This window comes from Coniophora puteana, assembly GCF_000271625.1.
Source record: "Coniophora puteana RWD-64-598 SS2 unplaced genomic scaffold CONPUscaffold_12, whole genome shotgun sequence".
NCBI lineage: Eukaryota > Fungi > Basidiomycota > Agaricomycetes > Boletales > Coniophoraceae > Coniophora > Coniophora puteana.
Window position 1 is genome coordinate 1222381 of NW_006913064.1, and position 18958 is coordinate 1241338.

At 52.6% G+C, this 18958-nt stretch overlaps 9 protein-coding genes across 9 annotated transcripts; 5 read left to right on the top strand and 4 right to left on the bottom strand.

The window, feature by feature from the left end:
• Positions 1–543: 543 nt before the first annotated feature.
• Positions 544–3423, top strand: CONPUDRAFT_157602 (WD40 repeat-like protein; the record flags this gene model as incomplete). The annotated part of the gene is made up of 6 exons (XM_007774544.1): positions 544–1602; positions 1663–2592; positions 2658–2717; positions 2774–2854; positions 2907–3140; positions 3196–3423. The coding sequence occupies 6 exons, from the start codon at positions 544–546 to the stop codon at positions 3421–3423; spliced, it is 2592 nt and encodes an 863-aa protein (XP_007772734.1).
• Positions 3424–4112: 689 nt separating this feature from the next.
• On the bottom strand, positions 4113–5508 carry CONPUDRAFT_146327 (uncharacterized protein). Its single transcript, XM_007774545.1, has 4 exons — positions 5267–5508; positions 4861–5185; positions 4350–4592; positions 4113–4295 (listed from the first exon to the last, which is right to left on the bottom strand). Exons 2-4 carry the CDS (start codon positions 5030–5032, stop codon positions 4126–4128), a joined length of 585 nt encoding a protein of 194 aa, XP_007772735.1. The 5' UTR covers positions 5033–5185; positions 5267–5508; the 3' UTR covers positions 4113–4125.
• Positions 5509–5749: 241 nt separating this feature from the next.
• On the top strand, positions 5750–7391 carry CONPUDRAFT_62959 (WD40 repeat-like protein; the record flags this gene model as incomplete). Its single annotated transcript, XM_007774217.1, has 2 exons — positions 5750–5951; positions 6916–7391. Coding segments are annotated over 2 exons (678 nt in total), but the record flags the coding sequence as incomplete, so codon positions are not given.
• A 2491-nt stretch (positions 7392–9882) lies between these two features.
• On the bottom strand, positions 9883–10672 carry CONPUDRAFT_92497 (uncharacterized protein; the record flags this gene model as incomplete). Its single annotated transcript, XM_007774546.1, has 3 exons — positions 9883–10239; positions 10264–10536; positions 10595–10672. 3 exons carry the CDS (start codon positions 10670–10672, stop codon positions 9883–9885), a joined length of 708 nt encoding a protein of 235 aa, XP_007772736.1.
• Positions 10673–11130: 458 nt separating this feature from the next.
• Positions 11131–12541, bottom strand: CONPUDRAFT_139274 (uncharacterized protein). Its single transcript, XM_007774547.1, has 3 exons — positions 12234–12541; positions 11759–12181; positions 11131–11696 (listed from the first exon to the last, which is right to left on the bottom strand). Exons 1-3 carry the CDS (start codon positions 12300–12302, stop codon positions 11316–11318), a joined length of 873 nt encoding a protein of 290 aa, XP_007772737.1. The 5' UTR covers positions 12303–12541; the 3' UTR covers positions 11131–11315.
• Positions 12542–12706: 165 nt separating this feature from the next.
• Positions 12707–13808, top strand: CONPUDRAFT_129603 (60S ribosomal protein L18A). Its single transcript, XM_007774548.1, has 5 exons — positions 12707–12767; positions 12958–13091; positions 13147–13198; positions 13298–13474; positions 13531–13808. The coding sequence occupies exons 2-5, from the start codon at positions 12958–12960 to the stop codon at positions 13678–13680; spliced, it is 513 nt and encodes a 170-aa protein (XP_007772738.1). The 5' UTR covers positions 12707–12767; the 3' UTR covers positions 13681–13808.
• A 201-nt stretch (positions 13809–14009) lies between these two features.
• On the top strand, positions 14010–15710 carry CONPUDRAFT_168298 (uncharacterized protein). Its single transcript, XM_007774549.1, has 3 exons — positions 14010–14163; positions 14223–14660; positions 14744–15710. The coding sequence occupies exons 1-3, from the start codon at positions 14077–14079 to the stop codon at positions 15665–15667; spliced, it is 1449 nt and encodes a 482-aa protein (XP_007772739.1). The 5' UTR covers positions 14010–14076; the 3' UTR covers positions 15668–15710.
• A 105-nt stretch (positions 15711–15815) lies between these two features.
• On the bottom strand, positions 15816–16930 carry CONPUDRAFT_168299 (uncharacterized protein). Its single transcript, XM_007774550.1, has 3 exons — positions 16805–16930; positions 16323–16748; positions 15816–16263 (listed from the first exon to the last, which is right to left on the bottom strand). Exons 1-3 carry the CDS (start codon positions 16877–16879, stop codon positions 15913–15915), a joined length of 852 nt encoding a protein of 283 aa, XP_007772740.1. The 5' UTR covers positions 16880–16930; the 3' UTR covers positions 15816–15912.
• Positions 16931–17299: 369 nt separating this feature from the next.
• On the top strand, positions 17300–18106 carry CONPUDRAFT_146331 (uncharacterized protein; the record flags this gene model as incomplete). The annotated part of the gene is made up of 2 exons (XM_007774551.1): positions 17300–17378; positions 17527–18106. The coding sequence occupies 2 exons, from the start codon at positions 17300–17302 to the stop codon at positions 18102–18104; spliced, it is 657 nt and encodes a 218-aa protein (XP_007772741.1).
• Between the last annotated feature and the right edge of the window lie 852 nt (positions 18107–18958).

Consider the following 18958-nt stretch of genomic DNA (forward strand, 5'->3'; position numbering starts at 1 on the left):
CGCTTCCCACTGGCAGCCTCATGGTCTCGAACGGAAAAAGTGCTGTTGAACACAGGGACGGGTGGTCCGACTGGTACAGTGAGCAGTAACAATATGTGACGTAGTAGTTCGTCACAATGCTACGAAGTCTCATTGCTCATATGTAGTTGGCCGGTAGCTTTCCCTCACAGAGGGTTTTGACGCACCCGCGCTTGTACAGACCGAGAGTGGCAAATGGTATGTCGGTCGACCGAGTCCAACTCAAACTAATGCGCTAGCCTTCGTAATTTGAGAGTTCACAATTTCGTCGCTGGCCTTCAGAGGCATCCTTACTTGTCTCTTCGATTGTGAATCGCCCAAAGACGTGTATAGACAAGCTGACTACTGGCCCCGGCTTTTGCCGAGCATTTTCAAGTATAGCGTGAAGTTGGACCTACAAATGCACATTCCTGGCCAACGCGCGCCTGTCGTCGACGCCATGCACCACCATCACCACTGTCCACGTCCATACCGCTTTCTAAGTACGTCTTTGACTTCATCTCGAACAAACAGCCACACTGTAGGATGTCGCTGGATACACACACAACCGTCAATGTGGATGACCCTCCTCGGCCTTTCATGGGCCATACAGACAGAATTACCGCCATCGAGTACTCTCCTGATGGACGCCTCATCGCCACCGCGTCTTGGGACAAGAGCGTGCGTTTGTGGGATCCTCTGACGGGCCATCCACTCCAGAAGATCGACACGCCTGGTAAGGCCGACTCTCTTGCATTCCACCCCACAGGTAGACAGCTGGCCACGATATGTTTGGACGGGTGCGTCCTTGTCTGGGAGGTGAAGGAGGGTAGATCAGGGGTCTTGCCTTGGGTCTTGCAGGACACCGTAATAAAGACAAAATACGAAACTCACACAGGTTCTCATCTCGTCCAGTTCTCAAACGATGGTCAACTCCTCGCTGCGATGACGCCTCTGCTCATCGTCCTACAAGACGCAGACACGGGACAGGTAGCCATGCATGTCGCCAGGATGAGGGACGGAATGCAGCTTATAAGCCTGCTTGGATTCGCTTCGAATGACCGGAAGGTCCTGTTTGCCTGCCAAGGTGAACATCGCCCCGTCATTGGCGATCTGAAGGATTTATATTCAAGCCAAGGTCCTACAACAACATATTCTTTTGACTTGGCGACAAGGCAACAAACGTGCATCAATCTCTCAGTTGATACGTCTCACCCTCTCTGGTGGCTTGTTGGCTCTTATGACGGGGCCATGATTGCTGGTGGTGCACCCCAAGGATCACAGATCTGGGATGCCAACAGCGGTGAAGTCTTGCGTGGTCCACTCAGGGGCCATCTCCTCAAAACAAGGACCCTGTGCTTCTCACGGGATGGCGAATGGCTCATCGATGTCTCCGATGCAAACACTATACACGTCTGGGACACTGCCACAGGCCACTTGGTTTTGGGGCCTTTGAGGCATCCGCCGAACCTGGGAGCCACTGGGGTAGAACAAATCAACTTCGTCACGTGCTCTCCGTTGAAAGATCGTATAGCGTATGTGGATGCCCTGACAAATGTTCATGTTTGGGATGTCCATACTCAACAGATTGAGCTTTCGTCGTCGGTACGTGCATCCTATCAGTCATGTTTGTCTGGAAAAGCTAACAGGGCTATCTCCGAAAAGATGCCAGACAAAAAACAGGTCCAGCCGTTAATCACACCGGGCCGTTTTGCGGTGGACAGTGTGCATTGGGTCCCCGATGGCCGTCACGTTGTCAGTAGCAGCTTGTACGACGACTACATCCGCACATGGGATGCTGAGACAGGGGAGCAAGTCCGCGAGTACTTCTACCCCGGGGGCTCGTGTATTGCTCTATCCCCCGATGGTACATTGTTGGCGGCTGGCTCCGCGTGCTGCTTTGGGTCCATCATGTTCTTCGACACTAAAACGGGTAATGGACACTCATATTCTCTCGATGGCGGCTCCGGTCGAGCGTGCCATAGAGTGACATTCTCCCCCACCGGTTCGACACTCGCCGTGTTGCTTGACGATGCATATGACTCAAACCTCTGTTTCGTTTTCGACGTTCTCGGTGACCGCAAGACAGTCTTTGTACAGCACCCCTCAAGAGTTCTGGATGTTGCATTCTCACCGGATGGAGTGCGCTTTGCGTATGCTACTGCAAGCGACGGAGTCCTCATCCGCAGTATTACCTCGATGGATGTTATCTCAAGAGTTTCCCTCCCAACATCCGATAGCTTGGATCCTATTGACTTTATCTCATTTTCGCCTGATGGTCATCGCCTCCTCGTCCGTTCGAACGGACTCTTCGTGAAGGACCTACAAACGGATCAGACACTCCTCCATCTTGAAACGATATTCTCAGGTGACTGGGGTCTATTCTCGCCAGATGGGCAGTCCTTACTGCACTGTTCCAAGATTAGTTACATTCAGTTGGTCAATGCAGCAACAGCTGATACAATATGGCGATTCGATGTCTCGACTCCGGCATGCTGCGCTTTTTCACCCGGAGGAGAAAAGATAGCGGTTGGTTTTCAGAATGGTAAAATCGAGCTTTATGAAGCGACGGCGGGTCGTATGCTCCTCCCGAAAGTGAGTGCAACAATACTATATGATTTGTTTCTCTGCCACGCGCAAGTCGCTCATGTTGTCTGCAGCGGGAGAGGTCCTTATCGGAAGCAGGCTCTCCAGGCGACGATCCCGTTAACGTGGCTGGGGTAAGTCAGGTCTAGATCTGCTTGCCGCACTCGTTATCTCAATCATGATGCTCCAGGATCACCGTGGCCCTAACAGACCGGGACCGTCGCGGCGTGTACTTAGCCTGGCTGACGCAGACAACGATTCACTCATGAACGTACGTTCTCGCTGCTTGATTCTCAATGCATGCCAATTGATCGGCAAATTAGATGCCTGCAGCCATCAGGAGATCCGCTCCAGGAGGCTCTCATGCGCGTCAAACTCCTAGGAAGAATAGCGGAGGCAGCTTGAAGGACGGGCCAGATGGGGAACCCCGTCGCGGGCTCATTGCTCGGCTCACATCTCGCCGCAACTCTGATAGGCCACTCTCGGATGAGCCTAGCGATGGCCGTCATCGCATGTCGCGAATGTTTGAATTAGTTAGCGTCGGTCGTGCTAATCTGGTGAGCACACAGATTATACTCACGTTGCGTCTCTCATGCTATTTCTTATATGTAGCGTGTGATGGCTGCGGGACCAAGCGAACAAGGTCATCTCAGGGGTAGACTTCGGCAGGAAGAGTCTGATGAGAGCTCGAGCAGCCCGTCGCCTCCCGCGTCGGCCCACCATCGAGTTGAGTCTCCTGAAGCAAATGTCGGGGAGGAGAGGAGCTGCACGCCGAGCAGCGACGGACTTAAAGACGTACTGTGCTACTGCTTGTGCATCCCGCGTTGTCACCGGGACTAGATGTTGCTTGTTCTGAAACATCTAAGTCGTGTTCATCACAAATATCAGTTTGATTGCGTACATCTCAGGGAGGATATATTGGTATCGCCTCCTTTGGTCAATGAAAGCAGGATAGTTACATCCAAAAAGCTCGCCCGGAATGTGGTATCATATAGATTTGATATTCATAGCGAAAATATACTTGGTTTTGCACACAAGAAAAAAAGGATAACAGTTAGGGTGTACTTTATCCCGTGAAAGCGAGAACAATAAGACAAAGAGAAGATCACCCCAGCCCTTAAAAATCTACAACCCGATCATTTCAATCAAAGAATAGCTGGCTGTTCCGACCTCATTCCCACTCGTCAATATATCGCGTATATTTCATTCTAGGTGTCGTATCTGTTTCAACCTCATAAGAACACAACTCTTGATGGAATGGAGAAAAACCACTTACGAATCACAAGCCAACGCCGTATACGACGCTCAGGGCGCCATTCTGTGCAACGAGGTTGTCAGAGAGGTTGACGGTGCTCTAATGCTGGAGTAAGAGGTGTCCATGAAGTGACTACGGAGTCTTGAGCGCCAACGAGCCGGTGGGGAAGGTGTGATTTGAATCGGGACGGTGCCCTTTTGTCGTCTACTGAACTAGAGAGCAGCATTAGACGAGGTGTTCGATGCAGTCAACGCCGGCGGCAATGCAACGTACCACGCTTTTATTCGCTAGACCCTATCCAGACGAGGTTGCCAGTACTGCGCGTTACCGCCTGCTCCCGTTTGGTCCAACATCGGTACCCAACGCTTGTCCGTTTGAAACTTAACTGTGTATGCTGCTGTGCGACAGCTCGGCGTAAGGGCGCCCGCGCCGACGCGGCCACGCTCCGCCCATAACCCTATGTCTTCGTGGTATATCTTACCTCATCTCCTCAAGCTTGAGCAACATGGACCGAGGGACAGACGAAGAGGGGTGCGAGGGCACACAAACCCGAGAGTTGTTCCACTCCGTGATGTCAAGTTATCTGGTCGCTTGAACGCGTCACGGTCTGCCGACATGGAAACGCTGCTTGGCTGTAGGACGGCCGGAGCTGCAGGCGTATGCGCTTTCAAAGAGAGCCATTTTGAAGCGGGAACGAACATTACTAATATCATCTTCAGCGATACCATCCTCTTGCCATCGTTAGCAAGGCTAGCTGGAAGCAGGTCGATCTACAGCATCAATTTTTGGGGGAATAGTTTAAGGGTTGGATGTGGGACGCGCTGACCCGTCCTGGGAAAGGGCAGAGCATGTCGAGAGCGTACTAGGAGAACCGTGTGTGCATCTCAAGGGCTCGACAGAAAAAGGGTGATGGGGGTGACGCATTGGAGGCTTCTGTGGGGTTGAAATCATATGAAATAGCAGCTGAAAAGTGATATGAGGGCGATGGGAAGGGGCGCTATATAACGAGAAGATAAACGCACCATAAAGACAACCCTCTTCGCCCTCCTCAGCTGCTCTTGGGCGCCTTCCAGAAGAATATACTACTCTTTTACTCGTCTGCGACGCTTGCGTCACTACCGGGAACGCCTGAGCTCGTCCACGGAGGCGGTTCCAACGTACACATCGCAAGCCATAGTCAAGCCCTTTGAACATCGCGGAGCCCCCGGACGGGACAGAGGGTAACGAGTGTGTGATTGGCTAGAAGCGAGCGAGATTGCCAAGCTATGTATGGCTGAGATAAATTCGTCGACGTATCGGCTTGTTTCCGTTGGTAATGAGCGTGGGTGTTGGTTCGATGGATTTGAACTTGAAGGGAAGACGGCAAGTATGAGGAACGAAGGAGATGGCTCGTTAGCCCAGAACAAGGTATAGATAGAAAGAACACACCCCTCATATCCATCTTATCTTCTTCAACTTCGGGACACTTCTGTTCTGCGCTGACGTGAATTAGACGTGAATGGGAGTTGAATGGGAGGGCGAGATTCAAAACATTAAGCTACGAGGTTATAGGGGCTCCGGTTGCTTTCGGATAGCACCGCCACAGCCGCCAGCCACGCTCTGGGATTAATATTGCCCTGGAACTTTGCAAGTTCTGGCTGGCCTTTGCTCCTGTCGCAGGTCTCAATTTGAGTCCCATCAACGGCAGATCTAAGGACAAATGGCAAGAATAACTCGATTAGCGAAGCTCGAGAAATCTCGGAGCCGACTTTCCCCGAGCCTGTTTGGCGCGAAGTTGGACCCACAAACCCGCATTTCCAACCAGCGCGCGCCTGTCGTCGACGCCATGCACCACCATTACCGCCATCTACACACTGGTCGCCCGTTTGGTCTGTCATGACCTTCAACCAGAACGAAAAATCAATTCCCCGCATGTTGCCAGACGCACACTCGACGCCCGATGCAGGCGACGCACCCCGCCCCTTCGCAGGCCATGCAGGAAAGATCACTGCTATCGAGTACTCTCCTGACGGCCGACACATCGCAACTGCATCCAAGGATGCTACTGTGCGCCTCTGGGATCCTTTGACAGGTCAGGAGCTCCAGAAGCTCGACACGACTTACCGAGCGGAAGGTCTTGCATTCCATCCCTCGGGTAGACAGCTCGCCACGATATGTGTAGTCAACGCCAGGACCGTAACGGTCCTGGTCTGGGAGGTGAAGGAGGATAGGTTGGGAGTCGTGCAGAATAGCACGATAAAGACGACATACGACCGGCCGAACTCCATACACGGGCATTCTGTCAGATTCTCCAACAATGGCAAGCTCCTCGCCGTGATGACGTGTTCCTTCCTTGCCCTCCAAGATGCAGAAACAGGGCAGCTAGTCATAGATGTGACCAAGGCGATCCAACTCAATGAGCTCACGGGTCTGCTTGCCTTCACTTCGAACGATCAGCACATCTTGTTCGCTTACCGTTACGGTGGCCTCTCCGTCACTGGCGAGGATGCCATGTATTCAGGCACGCCAACGGTATACTCGTTTGACTTGGCTACAAGGCAGCAAACACCCATCAACCTCTCACTCGATCCGTCTCACAGCCTCTCGCTCAAGGCCATTTCCTACGACGGAACCATGATTGCTGGGGATGCACCTCATGGAGCGCAGATTTGGGATGTCAATAGCGGCGAGGTTTTGCACGGTCCTCTCAGGGGCCATCTTCGGGGAACACGAACCTTCCGATTCTCGCAGGATGACCAATGGCTCATTGGTGTATCAAAGGCAGACAATGTGTTTGTCTGGGACACTTCGACTGGAAGCTTGGTTCTAGGTCCCTTGAGGCACCCACCGAACTTGGGAGTCAAGACCGCGCATGGTATCACTACAGTCACGTGTTCTCCGCTGAAAGATCGCATAGCATGCGCGGATGACTCCGGAAATATTCACGTATGGGATATTGATACTGAACAGGTTATACTATCCTCGGTACGTGGACTCCGTCAATCGTGCTCGTTTCAGCGGGCTGACCGAGGGATTTGCACAGCTCCCAGACAGAAAGCAGGTCCAATCGCTAACTACCCCAGGCCGCTTTGAAGTAGACAGCGTGCAGTGGTTCCCCGACGGACGTCACTTCATCAGTAGCAGCATGTGCGACGACTACATCCGTACCTGGGACACTGAAACGGGAGAGCAAGTCCGCGAGTACTTCTTCCGTGGCGGCTCATGCATTGCTCTGTCACCCGATGGCACGTTGCTAGCAGCTGGTTCTGCCTGCTACTCTGGGTCCGTCATATTCTTCAACACTAAGACGGGTGATGAGCATGTGCATTCTCTTGATGGCCCCAGTCGGGCGTGTCGCAGAGTGCTGTTTTCGCCCAATGGTTCAACACTCGCCATTGTACTTGACGATGCGTACGAGAAGAACCTTTGTATCGTTTTCAATGTTCTCGGTGATTGCAAGACGGTATTTGTGCAGCACACATCCAAAGTCCTGGATGTTGCGTTCTCACCAAACGGAGAGCAGTTTTCATACACCACTACAGATGACGACATCCCTATCTGCAGTACTTCGTCGATGGACGTTATCTCCAAGATTCCCCCCATAGCGTCCGAATGGTCTAAACGTACTGGTTCTGTTTCATTCTCACCTGATGGTCGACGTCTCCTCGTTGGCTCCAGAGGACTCTTGGTGCTGAACCTAGACACGAACGAGACACATCTCCGTCTTCATGCAGACTCCGATAATGTACAGGGTGTGTTCTCGCCAGATGGGCAGTCTTTGTTATGCTATTTGTATAGTTCTCCATTTCAAATGGTCGATGTTGCAACAGGCGATCTGGTACGGCAAATCAAGATTTTCGACCCAACATGCTTTGCTTTCTCACCCGGAGGAGAAAGGATAGCTGCTGGCTTTTGGAATGGTAACATTGTGATCTATGAAGCGACGACGGGTCACAATCTCCTACCAAAAGTACGTGTTTTTCTTCCCTTTTTCGTTTCCATCATAATTACTCACGTTTTCTGCAGCGAGACGGGTCCTTATCGGAAGAAGCATCTTCAGCGAATGGGCCCATCGAAACTGCTGGGGTAAGTGAACATTATTTGCTATGTTAAAATCATCATCTGAATCACGCTTCTTAACAGGATCATAGTGGCCATAGACAAGGACCATCACGGCGAGAGTTTAGCCTGGCTGATGCAGATGACGACTCACTCATGAACGTATGTTTAATCTCCAACCGCTTGATTCTCACCGCATGCCAATCAATGAGCGACACAGATGCCTGTAGCTACCAGAAGATTCTATCCGGGAGACTCTCAAGCACGCCAAAATGGCATGTTCACTCAAAGGAAGAACAGCAGATTAAAGGAGGGGATGAACGACTCGGAGGAGCCTCGCCGCGGATTCATTGCTCGGCTGACTTCACGTCATAAGCTTACCGCGCCGACTTTGGATGAGGCCGACGATGGCCATCGCCGCATGTCACGTATGCTTGAGCTTGTTAGCGTGGGGCGGGCCAATCTGGTAAGGGAATACCTTATCATGATGCTCACGTCATATCTCTAAGTGTGTTTCTTTTCCCAGCGCGTGATGGCTGCCGGACCGAGCGAACATGGTCATCATCTTAGGGACAGACGCCGGGAGGGAGAGTATGATGAGAGCACGAGTAGTCCGTCACCTCCCGCGTCGACTCAACACAGGATTGAATCGCCTGAAGCAAATACCGAGGAGGAGAGGAGCCGCACGCCGAGTAGTGATGGAATCAAGGACATCCTGTGTTACTGCTTGTGTATCCCACGTTGTCACTAAACCGAGAGGGACTCTATTTCGTCCCGGGTAAATGACGTCCAACTTAATCACATTGGTCCCGTCGCTGATTGTACCTTCCTGCTTAAACGTCCCATTTCTTGCATAAGATAATTGATTCAGATGACTTTGAACATGGCGACGCTCGTAACAATCTACTTCGTCACTACAGCTCTGGTTCATTCATACGTTCCCATTGGGCAAAGAGACTGGCCCAAACTTATATGTCTCGTGTGAAGGAAGGTGAGGCCGCGTGGAGAAAACACGGTGGCCGCTGAGACCATCCATAGAGTTGTTCCACAGGCACTTTTATGTATGTATGAATATATGTATATATGCCAATGTTCCATTTTAATGTCCAAGGGAGGCGGGTATAGCCTCATGACGGATGGTACTACGTCAGGTCTACTTTATCGAGTATATTATAAGGAGAATCCTTCACTCCGAGTCTAATCGTCTGACTAGATATTCCTCTATCATAACTCGTGCCCACCGGCATGAAGCCGTAGACATTGCGGAAACAAAGGTCCGACAGAACAAAACACAGTCCTCGAAAATCCTCGCAACTGCACTAGTACTGTTCAGAAAACCTAATCATTCTCTCATTCCGCCCCTTCAAACTCCTGGTCTGAGTCCCTTCTCCCCAACGTAGCGGGTGGGTGTCTCAGCGAAGCGACTAGACGACCCTTCATCAAGCACTAGTAAAGGCCAACGCAAGTGCCTCAAGGTACTCACTTTGGGATAACATATATTTCCACCATTTCCTAATATTGTAACGTTCGGTGGCCAATTCACAACGCTGCAGATTACGAACAGACTTGCGTTAAAAGCGGCCTTAGAGAGTTACCCAATGATGTAGATCTACCTCAGGAGCATCTAACAGTGGTTTGAGAGAAGGCGAGAAGTTGGCGATGAATTACCGGTGTATGTGTGTATGCTTCGTTTATCATAGAATGCGAAGGGAACGTAGGACTGGGGATTCAACGTGATAAATTTGGTCCAGATATCCTTCGTTCTCATTGATATGCAGATCAAACGTATAGATTAACCTTTCAGCGAGTAAGTGCGCCTCGCTGGCACGCAGATTTTTATGAGGGAAATTGTTGGGATGGCAGCTAGACCACCGGGGGTTTCGTATAAGTGAAAATTTTATACACAGAGAAACGCGGGTATATTGGATGCTATTCTCTCTCAGTGCCTAGTTTTGGTCATCTTTGTCAGAACGCGCAAGTTTAGCAGAAATCAGAAAGACTCTACCTCATCGTGGTGACGCCGATCCAACCAATGCCACGATTCGACCCCTTTCCTTCTCCCAGTCGTCCCAACAGATAGCCAAAACCATCATGTTCCTGCCCGGCTGACCTTCCCTCGGATCCCCCGCTCGCGGGCGATATGCCGACGTTCCATTGACTAGCTCATCCGTCTCGTGGTGTACGCGGTCCCATCGAAGCACTCCCTCCTTCACGAGGCCCAGGCTTTGGGAGAGACGTACGCTTTTGCTGTTCTCAACATATGCCTGCCACTGCACACGACGCAAGCCAAGACCACCAGCAGACGGTAGGTCGAGAGCGTATCGGAGCATCATGCTGGCAGCCTGAGTTGCGATACCTTTGCGCTAGAAGGCGGGAAAGATCGTGACGAACGTGATCTCACCCTTGAGGTGCTGTGCGGAGGCGCCGATCCAGCCGATGGTGCCTACGAACGGGTACCCGCCACCCTTTCCCGTAGTGTCGACGCCAGTGCTGACATTGGTCTTGTCTAAGACTGCATAGATCGCCAGAGAGGGATCGGGAGCGATGCGTCCGTACAGAAGGTGGTCGAGGTCGGCTTTGGAGGGGCCATAGGGTAGGTAATGGAACACCTCCGGGTGTGCAGCCGCTGCCTCATAGAAGAATTGTTGGTGTAATGATGGCTGCGAAGATATGGAAAACCATCAGCTTTGAAGCACCGAAACGATATAGAGCACTGACAACGAACGGTGTCAACCTGACCCGATCGTTCTCAAGGACAGGAAGAGGGAGGCAGAAGTTGGCGTTTAAGTCTGTCATGTTGTTGCGGGAGACAGCCTGGACAAGTACTGGGGACTTTGAGAGCTAGGTGAGATCAAGGTTGGTTGATACCCGCTAACTGCGAGATCAACGGTATCGCTCTTGGATTCTGGATTCGTCAGTGACTCATGCTCATTTCCACGCACGCGCCGAGTTCGCTAACGCTCGGCTAAATGAAGTAGCACAACTTTTCAAGACGTTTCTGTAAGGAAATCAAGAGTGGATATGACCGAAGATACACATGGAGGACCGAGGTGCTTCCAACCAGCGGTCGGATGACTTCACATCGAGTTCAGTATCCGTCCAAGTCGGAGGGCAACGGACCAAGATAGACGCTACCGGCCCTAAACTGATTAATTAACCCCTGTGTTGAAGTAGACGCATCCTTGGACGCATCTCAGCCTGGTCTTCACCTTCCCGGGGATACCTCATTTTCTTCGTACAAAACATCGTTCGAGACATCTTGAAGTCGACCATACTCATAGATCAGCATGACGACGATAAATATAGTAAAATCTTCGTCGACTCCACTGTTCGTCACCTCCAGACCGGAGTGGTATTAGTAAATGCTACAGCGACTACTTGGCGACTACATCAAAACAAAAGTTAGCACGATTTCGCCCTATGATTCACCTGAAACTTCTCAGACTCCAATCATCCGTGCGAGCGACTGCCATACCGACAGCTGCTCCTCCTCCTCGTCCAAGTATCGCACATACACGCTCCCGTCGCGAGTCTCCGCGCGCACCTCATCCCCTGTCCACCCCTCGTCCCCGCTGACACCGCTCCATACCGCGATGTCTCCATTCCCGTTATTATCGCCGTCATCGACAAAATATCGTGACGTGCGGTCCTGGTGGCCGAGTGGCACCGCATTGGCCAGCACACCGGGAGAGAGGATAGCTTTGCCGTCGCGTATGGTAAGCGCGAGCGGCCCGCGGAAGCTGCGCGGGAGGAGAAGGGTGATTCGCCCGTCGGCGGTGTAGAGAGTGAGAGTGAACGGGATGTGAGCAACTAGGGGAATCTGAAGACGAATGAGTCAGTATAGGTGAACCGAGTAAATGAGCGAGAGATCGAATGACGCACAAGCCGAGCATAGATGGAACCGTCTTTGGTGTGCATGTCTACTCGTATGCGTCTCGACTTAAAGCTCTTCAACGCTTCGCCAGGGTTTTGAATGGGCGAACCCTGGACATACACGCTCGCATCGATCCGCCCGTCTTTGGTTCGAAGTCGGAGGTTCGGGCGCGTGCCTTCTGTTTCGTCTCCGCGAAGAGGTGGAAGGAGGTGCGCAGGGAGGGAGATGGACGGGTCGATGCAGAATGAGCCCTCGATCCGTCCATCGGATTTCTCGAGGGAGAGGTGGTTTGTTGGGCGGACGCCTGCTGGTGGCATGTAGAAGGGGTTATGGGAGGAAGATGGGTTGGTTTGGTCCAGCGGGAGAGTGGGTATGGCCACAGGTATGGGGGTAGCGCGACCTAGAGAAGTGTATGCGGGAGGCGCGTCCATCTGAAGGGAACGGTGAGGGAAGTGTGGCTCGGTGGATTGAGCGTTGTCGTACCTCGTCAAATGCTCGCTGGACGGGTGCCGTGGCCTGATCCTGCTGTCTCTTCGAACCAAGAATTATCATTGTAGAAGAGTTTATTAGAGAAAATGTTGAGCTGGTAGAGAGAGTAAGCGGCGCTTGAGGATCTGGTCCTGTATTTATGGCGTTAGCCAGAGTCGGACGTGCGTAGCTCTGCGCAGCCTGCAGACCCTGCGGAACACGGTAGCTCTCGATGTGCCGAAGAGTACCTTTAAGGTAGCATGCGGAACGGCCTCGGCATCATAATCATCTGTGATGGAGAAAATAACGGCCATTGTATGGTCAACACTGCGTAGGCTGCGGAGGCGTTGACAAATGACATGATGAGTGCGAGTAACAAAGGTTTCTCAGGGGCTAATGAGATGTGGCTGTGGCTGTGGCAGGCACGCCAGTTTCAAGCTCCGGGAGTAGCCCCAAATATACGCAAATACACCACCGAGAACCTAGAGGGTTTGTGTGGTCATCGTCGTCGACAACGCCAAACGCCCCTTCAAGCACACGAAATTCAAGGTGAGCCTATGCCATGAACCATCCTGATATCCCAGGACCATCTCTACATGCACACGAGCATTCGAACGGGCCCGATTGCGTGGATGGCTGGCGTCGGGTTTGGATGCATGCATGGCAAGGGCGGGCAGGGGATAGATGGGTTGACATCGGTGGATGAACGGATTGCTGACGTTCTGCAATTTCTTTGCAGATGGGCCTCCAGGAATTCCAAGTCGTCGGTCGCCATCTCCCCACGGAGAACGACCCGACCCCCAAAATCTACCGCATGCGCATCTTCGCTCCCAACGAAGTCGTCGCCAAGTCGCGTTTCTGGTACTTCCTTAGGTACGCCCAATCTTTCTATTTATCTTCCTATAGAACGGCACTGATGGCCTCGTAGGCAATTGAAGAAGGTCAAGAAGGCCTCCGGTGAAATCATCGGCGTCAACGTTGTGTGTATTTTGATCCCTTGCAGCCGTTCAAGTGGCAGGCGGATGGGAGGCTAACGGGCAATGCGTCCCCTTGCTTTTTTTCTTCGCAATGCGATGTAGATTCACGAGAAGCGCCCGCAGAAGGTGAAGAACTTCGGTATCTGGCTCCGCTACGACTCGCGTTCCGGCACGCACAACATGTACAAGGAGTTCCGTGAACTCTCGCGTGCCGACGCCGTCAAGAGCCTCTACCAGGATATGGCTGCACGGCACCGTGCCCGTTTCCGGTCGATTCACGTACGCTCTCATTTGCGTTCATACTTGAGTGTGATTTCACAAGTCTTATCGTATAGATCATCCGCGTCGTTGAGATCCAGAAGGCCGACGACGTCCGCAGGCCGTACATCAAGCAGCTCCTCCAGCCCAACCTCAAGTTCCCCCTCCCTCACCGCGTTACCAAGTCGAAGTCGAAGTTCGTTGCTCAGCGGCCAACGACGTTCTGATTGGTCTTTGTGGGACTTGTTGGATGGTTTATGGTACCAAAATTATCACTCGCTTGACCATGTACTTCACGCGATTCCATCGATGCATACATGCAGTATGATATATGTGCTTAACGCTCATGACCAGCTTGTAAAAGAGATCTCTGAGTGAATCTTCGATACGGCAGGGACTAGGGCATGTGGGATGGACCGAGACATTGGACGGTGTATCTGATAAGCTTAAGCTGGGATGCCGAGTGTGTTCGTCAGCGCGCAGTCACGACGCCGCAGCCGCAGTTGATCTGAGCATGACTTTTACCGCGACATCTGACACGGACAGGCGCCGGTGGCCCTTGATAGGCGCATATCCATCCATGACAGCCCTTTGTCTCCTTGTGTTAAACCATCCTGACCGCCATGGTTGTCATTACGAATAAAGACAACACTCGCAGCGTCTCGAAAGCTGAACAGGTTGCAGGGCTTCATAACCAGCATGAGTTCGACGTGAGTCTATATGTACTCATATATGCGTTCATAACATTTACCTCAAATCGAACCGGTAGCCTCCTCCTTCGTACGCCAGCGCGGCCAGCGATAGCTTACGCAACCGCGACTTGCCTCCCACTCCATCCGACTCTCTTCCTTCACCATCCACACCCACTACTCCAAGCCAATTGACTCGGCAAGCGAGCTCTGCGCGTCAGCTATTCAAACCGACGAACTACTTTTACCTATCCGAATCACACAAGTCCATCAAAGGCTCGTATGCGATAGACCCATTCCTCGCGCTTCCTCTAGCGTTGCTCCCTGCGCTGCCGGCTGGTGAACCCGAAAGCTCGCGAAAGCATCTCAAGTGGACTGTAGGGCATGGGCACGTCAAGACAGATGTCACTGTTGTCGGGCGTGAGGTTCAGGGAGAGCTCGATGTGAGCCTCGCTGAGGGGCGCAAGAAGGTGGACATGGAGGTGGACACGAGTCATGGGAATATTGAGCTTGTGCTGGTACGTTCCCTCTGCTTCATTTTTTGGTCCCCTCTCCTCTATGCTGTGTCTTTCTAACGGTGCTCTATTGAAACCCAATGTAGCGCACGATAGGCCGTCTCCCACCTCTCCATCTCTCGGTGCAGTGTAGGCACGGCAACATGTCTGTTGCGATCCCGCGCACTTTCGAGGGGCTGCTGCGCGTTGAGGCGGGCACGCACAGCAAGTTCCGGATGTCGGATGAACTTTGGGCGGCGTGCACGTCACTCGGTCAGGTGCACGGCCAGGGAAGGTGGTTTGTCGGGGATGTCGCAGCTCTCGTTGAGGCGCAGGAGCAAGAGCCAACAACAGTGGAGGGGGCCGAGCAGGTGACCGAGCTTATGGCTGGAGAGACTGGCGACCATGACAACAATGATATGGGTGAAGACGCCGGCACGGAACACCTAGACGAAGATGACTCTCACACTGTCACCGGCGAAGCTCGTGGGCGCAAAGAACAAGACGAACGTACAAGTTTCGGTCGAGGAGCAGGCCGGGGAAGTGGTAGAGGTTGGCACAGAGGCCGGGGTACAGGCAGATTTGCCGACAGAGGCGGACGTAGAGGCGGACCTGGTTTTGGGGGACGAGGACGGGGGCGAGGCAGGGGAAAGTGGGATGACCGCTCGCGGTCCAGGTCGAACTCTCGTTCTCACAGAGATAATAACTCGCGCTCTCGCTCTCGGGAGAGGTCTCGAGAGCGGCGCAACCCCGATTTCAAGATGACGTCTGGGTCGCAGTCGCGCAAAGGAGGATCTGGAGACGCGAGACTCAAAGGTGATGATGACGACACTCAAGAGAAGGAGGATTGGGCGGGCGATGAAGTCACTCTCCTCGGCAAACACGCTAGGATCTGGATCGAATTTGAAGGCGAGAAGATGAAGGACAAGGGTAAAGAAAAAGAAAAGGAGAAGGTGGGCGAGAAGAAGGAAGGGTTCTTCGAGCGCATATTTGGGCGGACGAAGAGCGAAAAGCAGGATAAGCAGGGGTGAAGGTGATCAATCGTCTCAAGTTGTGTTGCCATTTTGTCTAACGGTCGAAAGTCGTGTGTTTGTAGAACAAAGATCTCATAATGATAGCGTTGTCTGCTTCAGATGTTGTACAGTATCCTGCATTTAATATCTCACTTCCTGATTTTTTCTCAAGGACATACGGCGACCACGTAGAAGAACAATGCACAGTGATATGGGTTTAATCTTACAACGACACAGAAACTCAAAACGTCTACAACGCTCCATCAAGAGCAGCACCCGCTGAACAGCTTGTCCGCCAACCAGCATCTCCCAACACCGTCCCTATCCGTCACGTACCTCACCCTGATACTGGCATGCGCTGCATTGACCTCGACCTCGTCCCCGTGCCACTCGTCGTCCGTGAAGACTGAAAAGTCTCCGACGAACCAAAGCTGTGTGTCGCCAACCTGGCTGAGGGGCGTGCTGTTCCTGCGCAGCTCGTCGGCGATAGACACGCTGCCGCAGCCCGAAGCCAGGTGCAGCAGGCCGTGGAACGTGCGTGGGATGTTTGTGTGAATGCTACCCTTGCCAGAGGTTAGCTTGAGCTTGAAAGAAGGGGCGGTGTCCATCTTGCGCTGCGCAGACTCAACATCAGCCAGGGCTCTTGGTATGAGAAAAAAAGACTAGTTCCTACCATGCTGACGGTGATACTTCCCCCCTCAGATGTCATCTCGAGCTGTGCCCTACCACGCTTCTTCACGTCGCCTCTCCCCGGCCTAATGAACCCGTCGTTCTCGCTCTTGGGACCGATAAGCAAAATGTCAGCGCTAATGCTCCCATTGCGCGTCGTCATCTTGAGATTTTTCCTCGAGCCTTCCTCCTCGCCGTCCTCAAGAGGAGGAAGAACTGCCGGTGGGATGCGCATCGCCGGGTCGATGGCGTATGCGCCCCGGATGGCGTGGTCCCCGCCGGAGATGTAGAGGTAGTTGGTCGGGCGCGGGTAGCGCTTCGCGAGTGCGGGCGGGAGCGGATTGGTCGGGTCGTTGGTTCCGTCGGAGCCGTCGTCGCCGTTGGAGGGGTCGTTGGGGTCGGCGAAGGGGTTGTACACGGGCGGCTGCGCCTGCAAAGAGTTGGTTTGGCTCGTTGGGCATCATGCAAGTGGGGTAAAACACATACCTCAAGTGACATTACCTGCGGCCTAGGCGGGAGCATCGGTGCGCTGGTATCTGGGCCTTCAAGCCTGGGGCTCATACTGACTCGACTCTGACTAGGTATCGGTGAGGTTCTAGATGGTTCGCTGGCAGGTGAACTGTGCGGCTACTGTGCAGTCTGCGTTGCAGCTGATTATAAGTGCTGAAGCCTGCGGACTGCGGTTGATGGACGTGGTCACCATGCCCAGATACGCCATGTGATCCTGTTGGAAGGCGTGGCTTTCCTGAATTTACGGAGAAGGGGACTACGGAAACTGCGGTCTCTGATGGCGACCCTGCCTGGTGCTGCGCCGCTGTGGGTTTTTGTTGTTTATTCGCGGTCCTTGTACTAGTTTCTTTGCTGCTCTTTCTCTTTCAAGCTTTTCCCGCGCTCGTCGATTCGTGTAAAGTGAATAATACCTCAAATACGAGCCCACCTTAGGATCTCTTCCTGTGTTTCTTCGACTTCAGCGACCTCGTGATGTACGACATCAACGCGAACTTTGTCTTTCCGCTCTGCGATCTGGAGAACGACAACGTCAAAACTCACACCCTTTGTCGTAAGCATTTCTTTTTTATGTGGAGACTCGTACCGTCTAATCTCTCGTTGTATTATCGCTGTGCCACAGCCTTCCGTCTATCAAAACGCATTCGCCACATCATGCGCCGCACACCCTGAAATATTCACCCATCTACCGATCAGTACAGCCCCTGAAGACATCGACGATATGCTTCACCAACGCATCGGACCTGATCCTTCCCTCGCACTTTACGCTGTCTTGGACAAGACAACATCCAGTGCTGCGACCGTTGGAGACGGAAATGCCTCTGGATATGCACTTGCAGGGGTGATCGGCTGGATCGGTGCCTCGACGGCTCACCTCAAAGCCGAGATCGGCTTCCTCATCATCTTCCCCGCCTTTCAGCGCAAACGCATCGCCGTTCAGTCCGTAGGTCTTCTCCTGCGCCAGGCTCTCGATCTCCCGTCTTCCCCTACCAACGGCTGGGGATTAAGGCGGGTGATTTGGCAGGCGTACGTGCAGAACGAGGCGAGTCTGCGGCTGGCGGAGCGTATGGGCTTTGTGCAGGAAGGCGTGATGCGGTGGGACAGGGTGCATCCTGTGATTGATAACGTCGAAGATACAACACTGCAACCGAGGAAGGGAGACCCGAGGGAGGAGAACGCGGGTAGGCATGCGGTTGTGCTAGGTCTTTGCTGGGACGATTGGGAGAAGGAGAGGGAGAGAATTTTGGGACTGGCACAGGTCGAAAAGCCGATGAATTGAGGAGGGAGACACGAGTCCGTGCAGTGTAGTATCGCTCCAGCATAGACTGGGGGCATGTTTGTGTTGTTTGGATCGTTGGCATTTAGCCCTCTTTGAAGTAGCATAACAGTTCAAGAATCGACAGCACGGGTGGAGAGCAGAACGACTTTACTATTATATATGAAACGTGAGTCAGAGCAAAGTCAAGAGCCTTCAAGCGGGCTCATAAATTTGACAAATCAATACATGCGAGGGTGATATGGCGGATGAGTCATGTATAAAACAGCTTCGAGGCATCTAGACGATAAGACACCGAAGAGCGGATACGTTTCCAGTATTGATTCTTCATGATGAGCGGGGGCTCGGGGTTTGGAGGAGCTGCCATACAACAGACCTGTAATGAAAGTCACCTGTAAGTTCTGCATCACCCAAGTTTTGATTTTGTTCTCAGACTCAGCCTAATTTGCACCTGATGAAGGTCCCTGCTCGCTAATTTTCCGGAAGGTTGAAGAATTTTGAAGAATAATAGTAGACTCTCAACAATGGCGCTGCTTGCGCGTTCAGTCATGCTGGTAGTTAGAGAAGGTCAACATAGGGGCTTTTACTTGTTTAGGATATTTAGGGCCGGCGCATGTCACTGCTGTTGACACAAAACTTGGAGTCGTCCCTTGAAGTTGAACGCCAGCTTGGGGCAACTGTTGTCTCTGTTCAAATCCATCCATGTTTTTGCTCCTTTGCTTTTCATCAAAAGCCACCTTCTTCAAAGGTCGCCATTATTCCATGTGCATGTGTGGGCCGGCCATGGCCTAACATTAGCTGCCTCACCGCGTGCTTGGCGGCGAGAATGAGTCAGCTTCGCGAATTCGGATGAAACG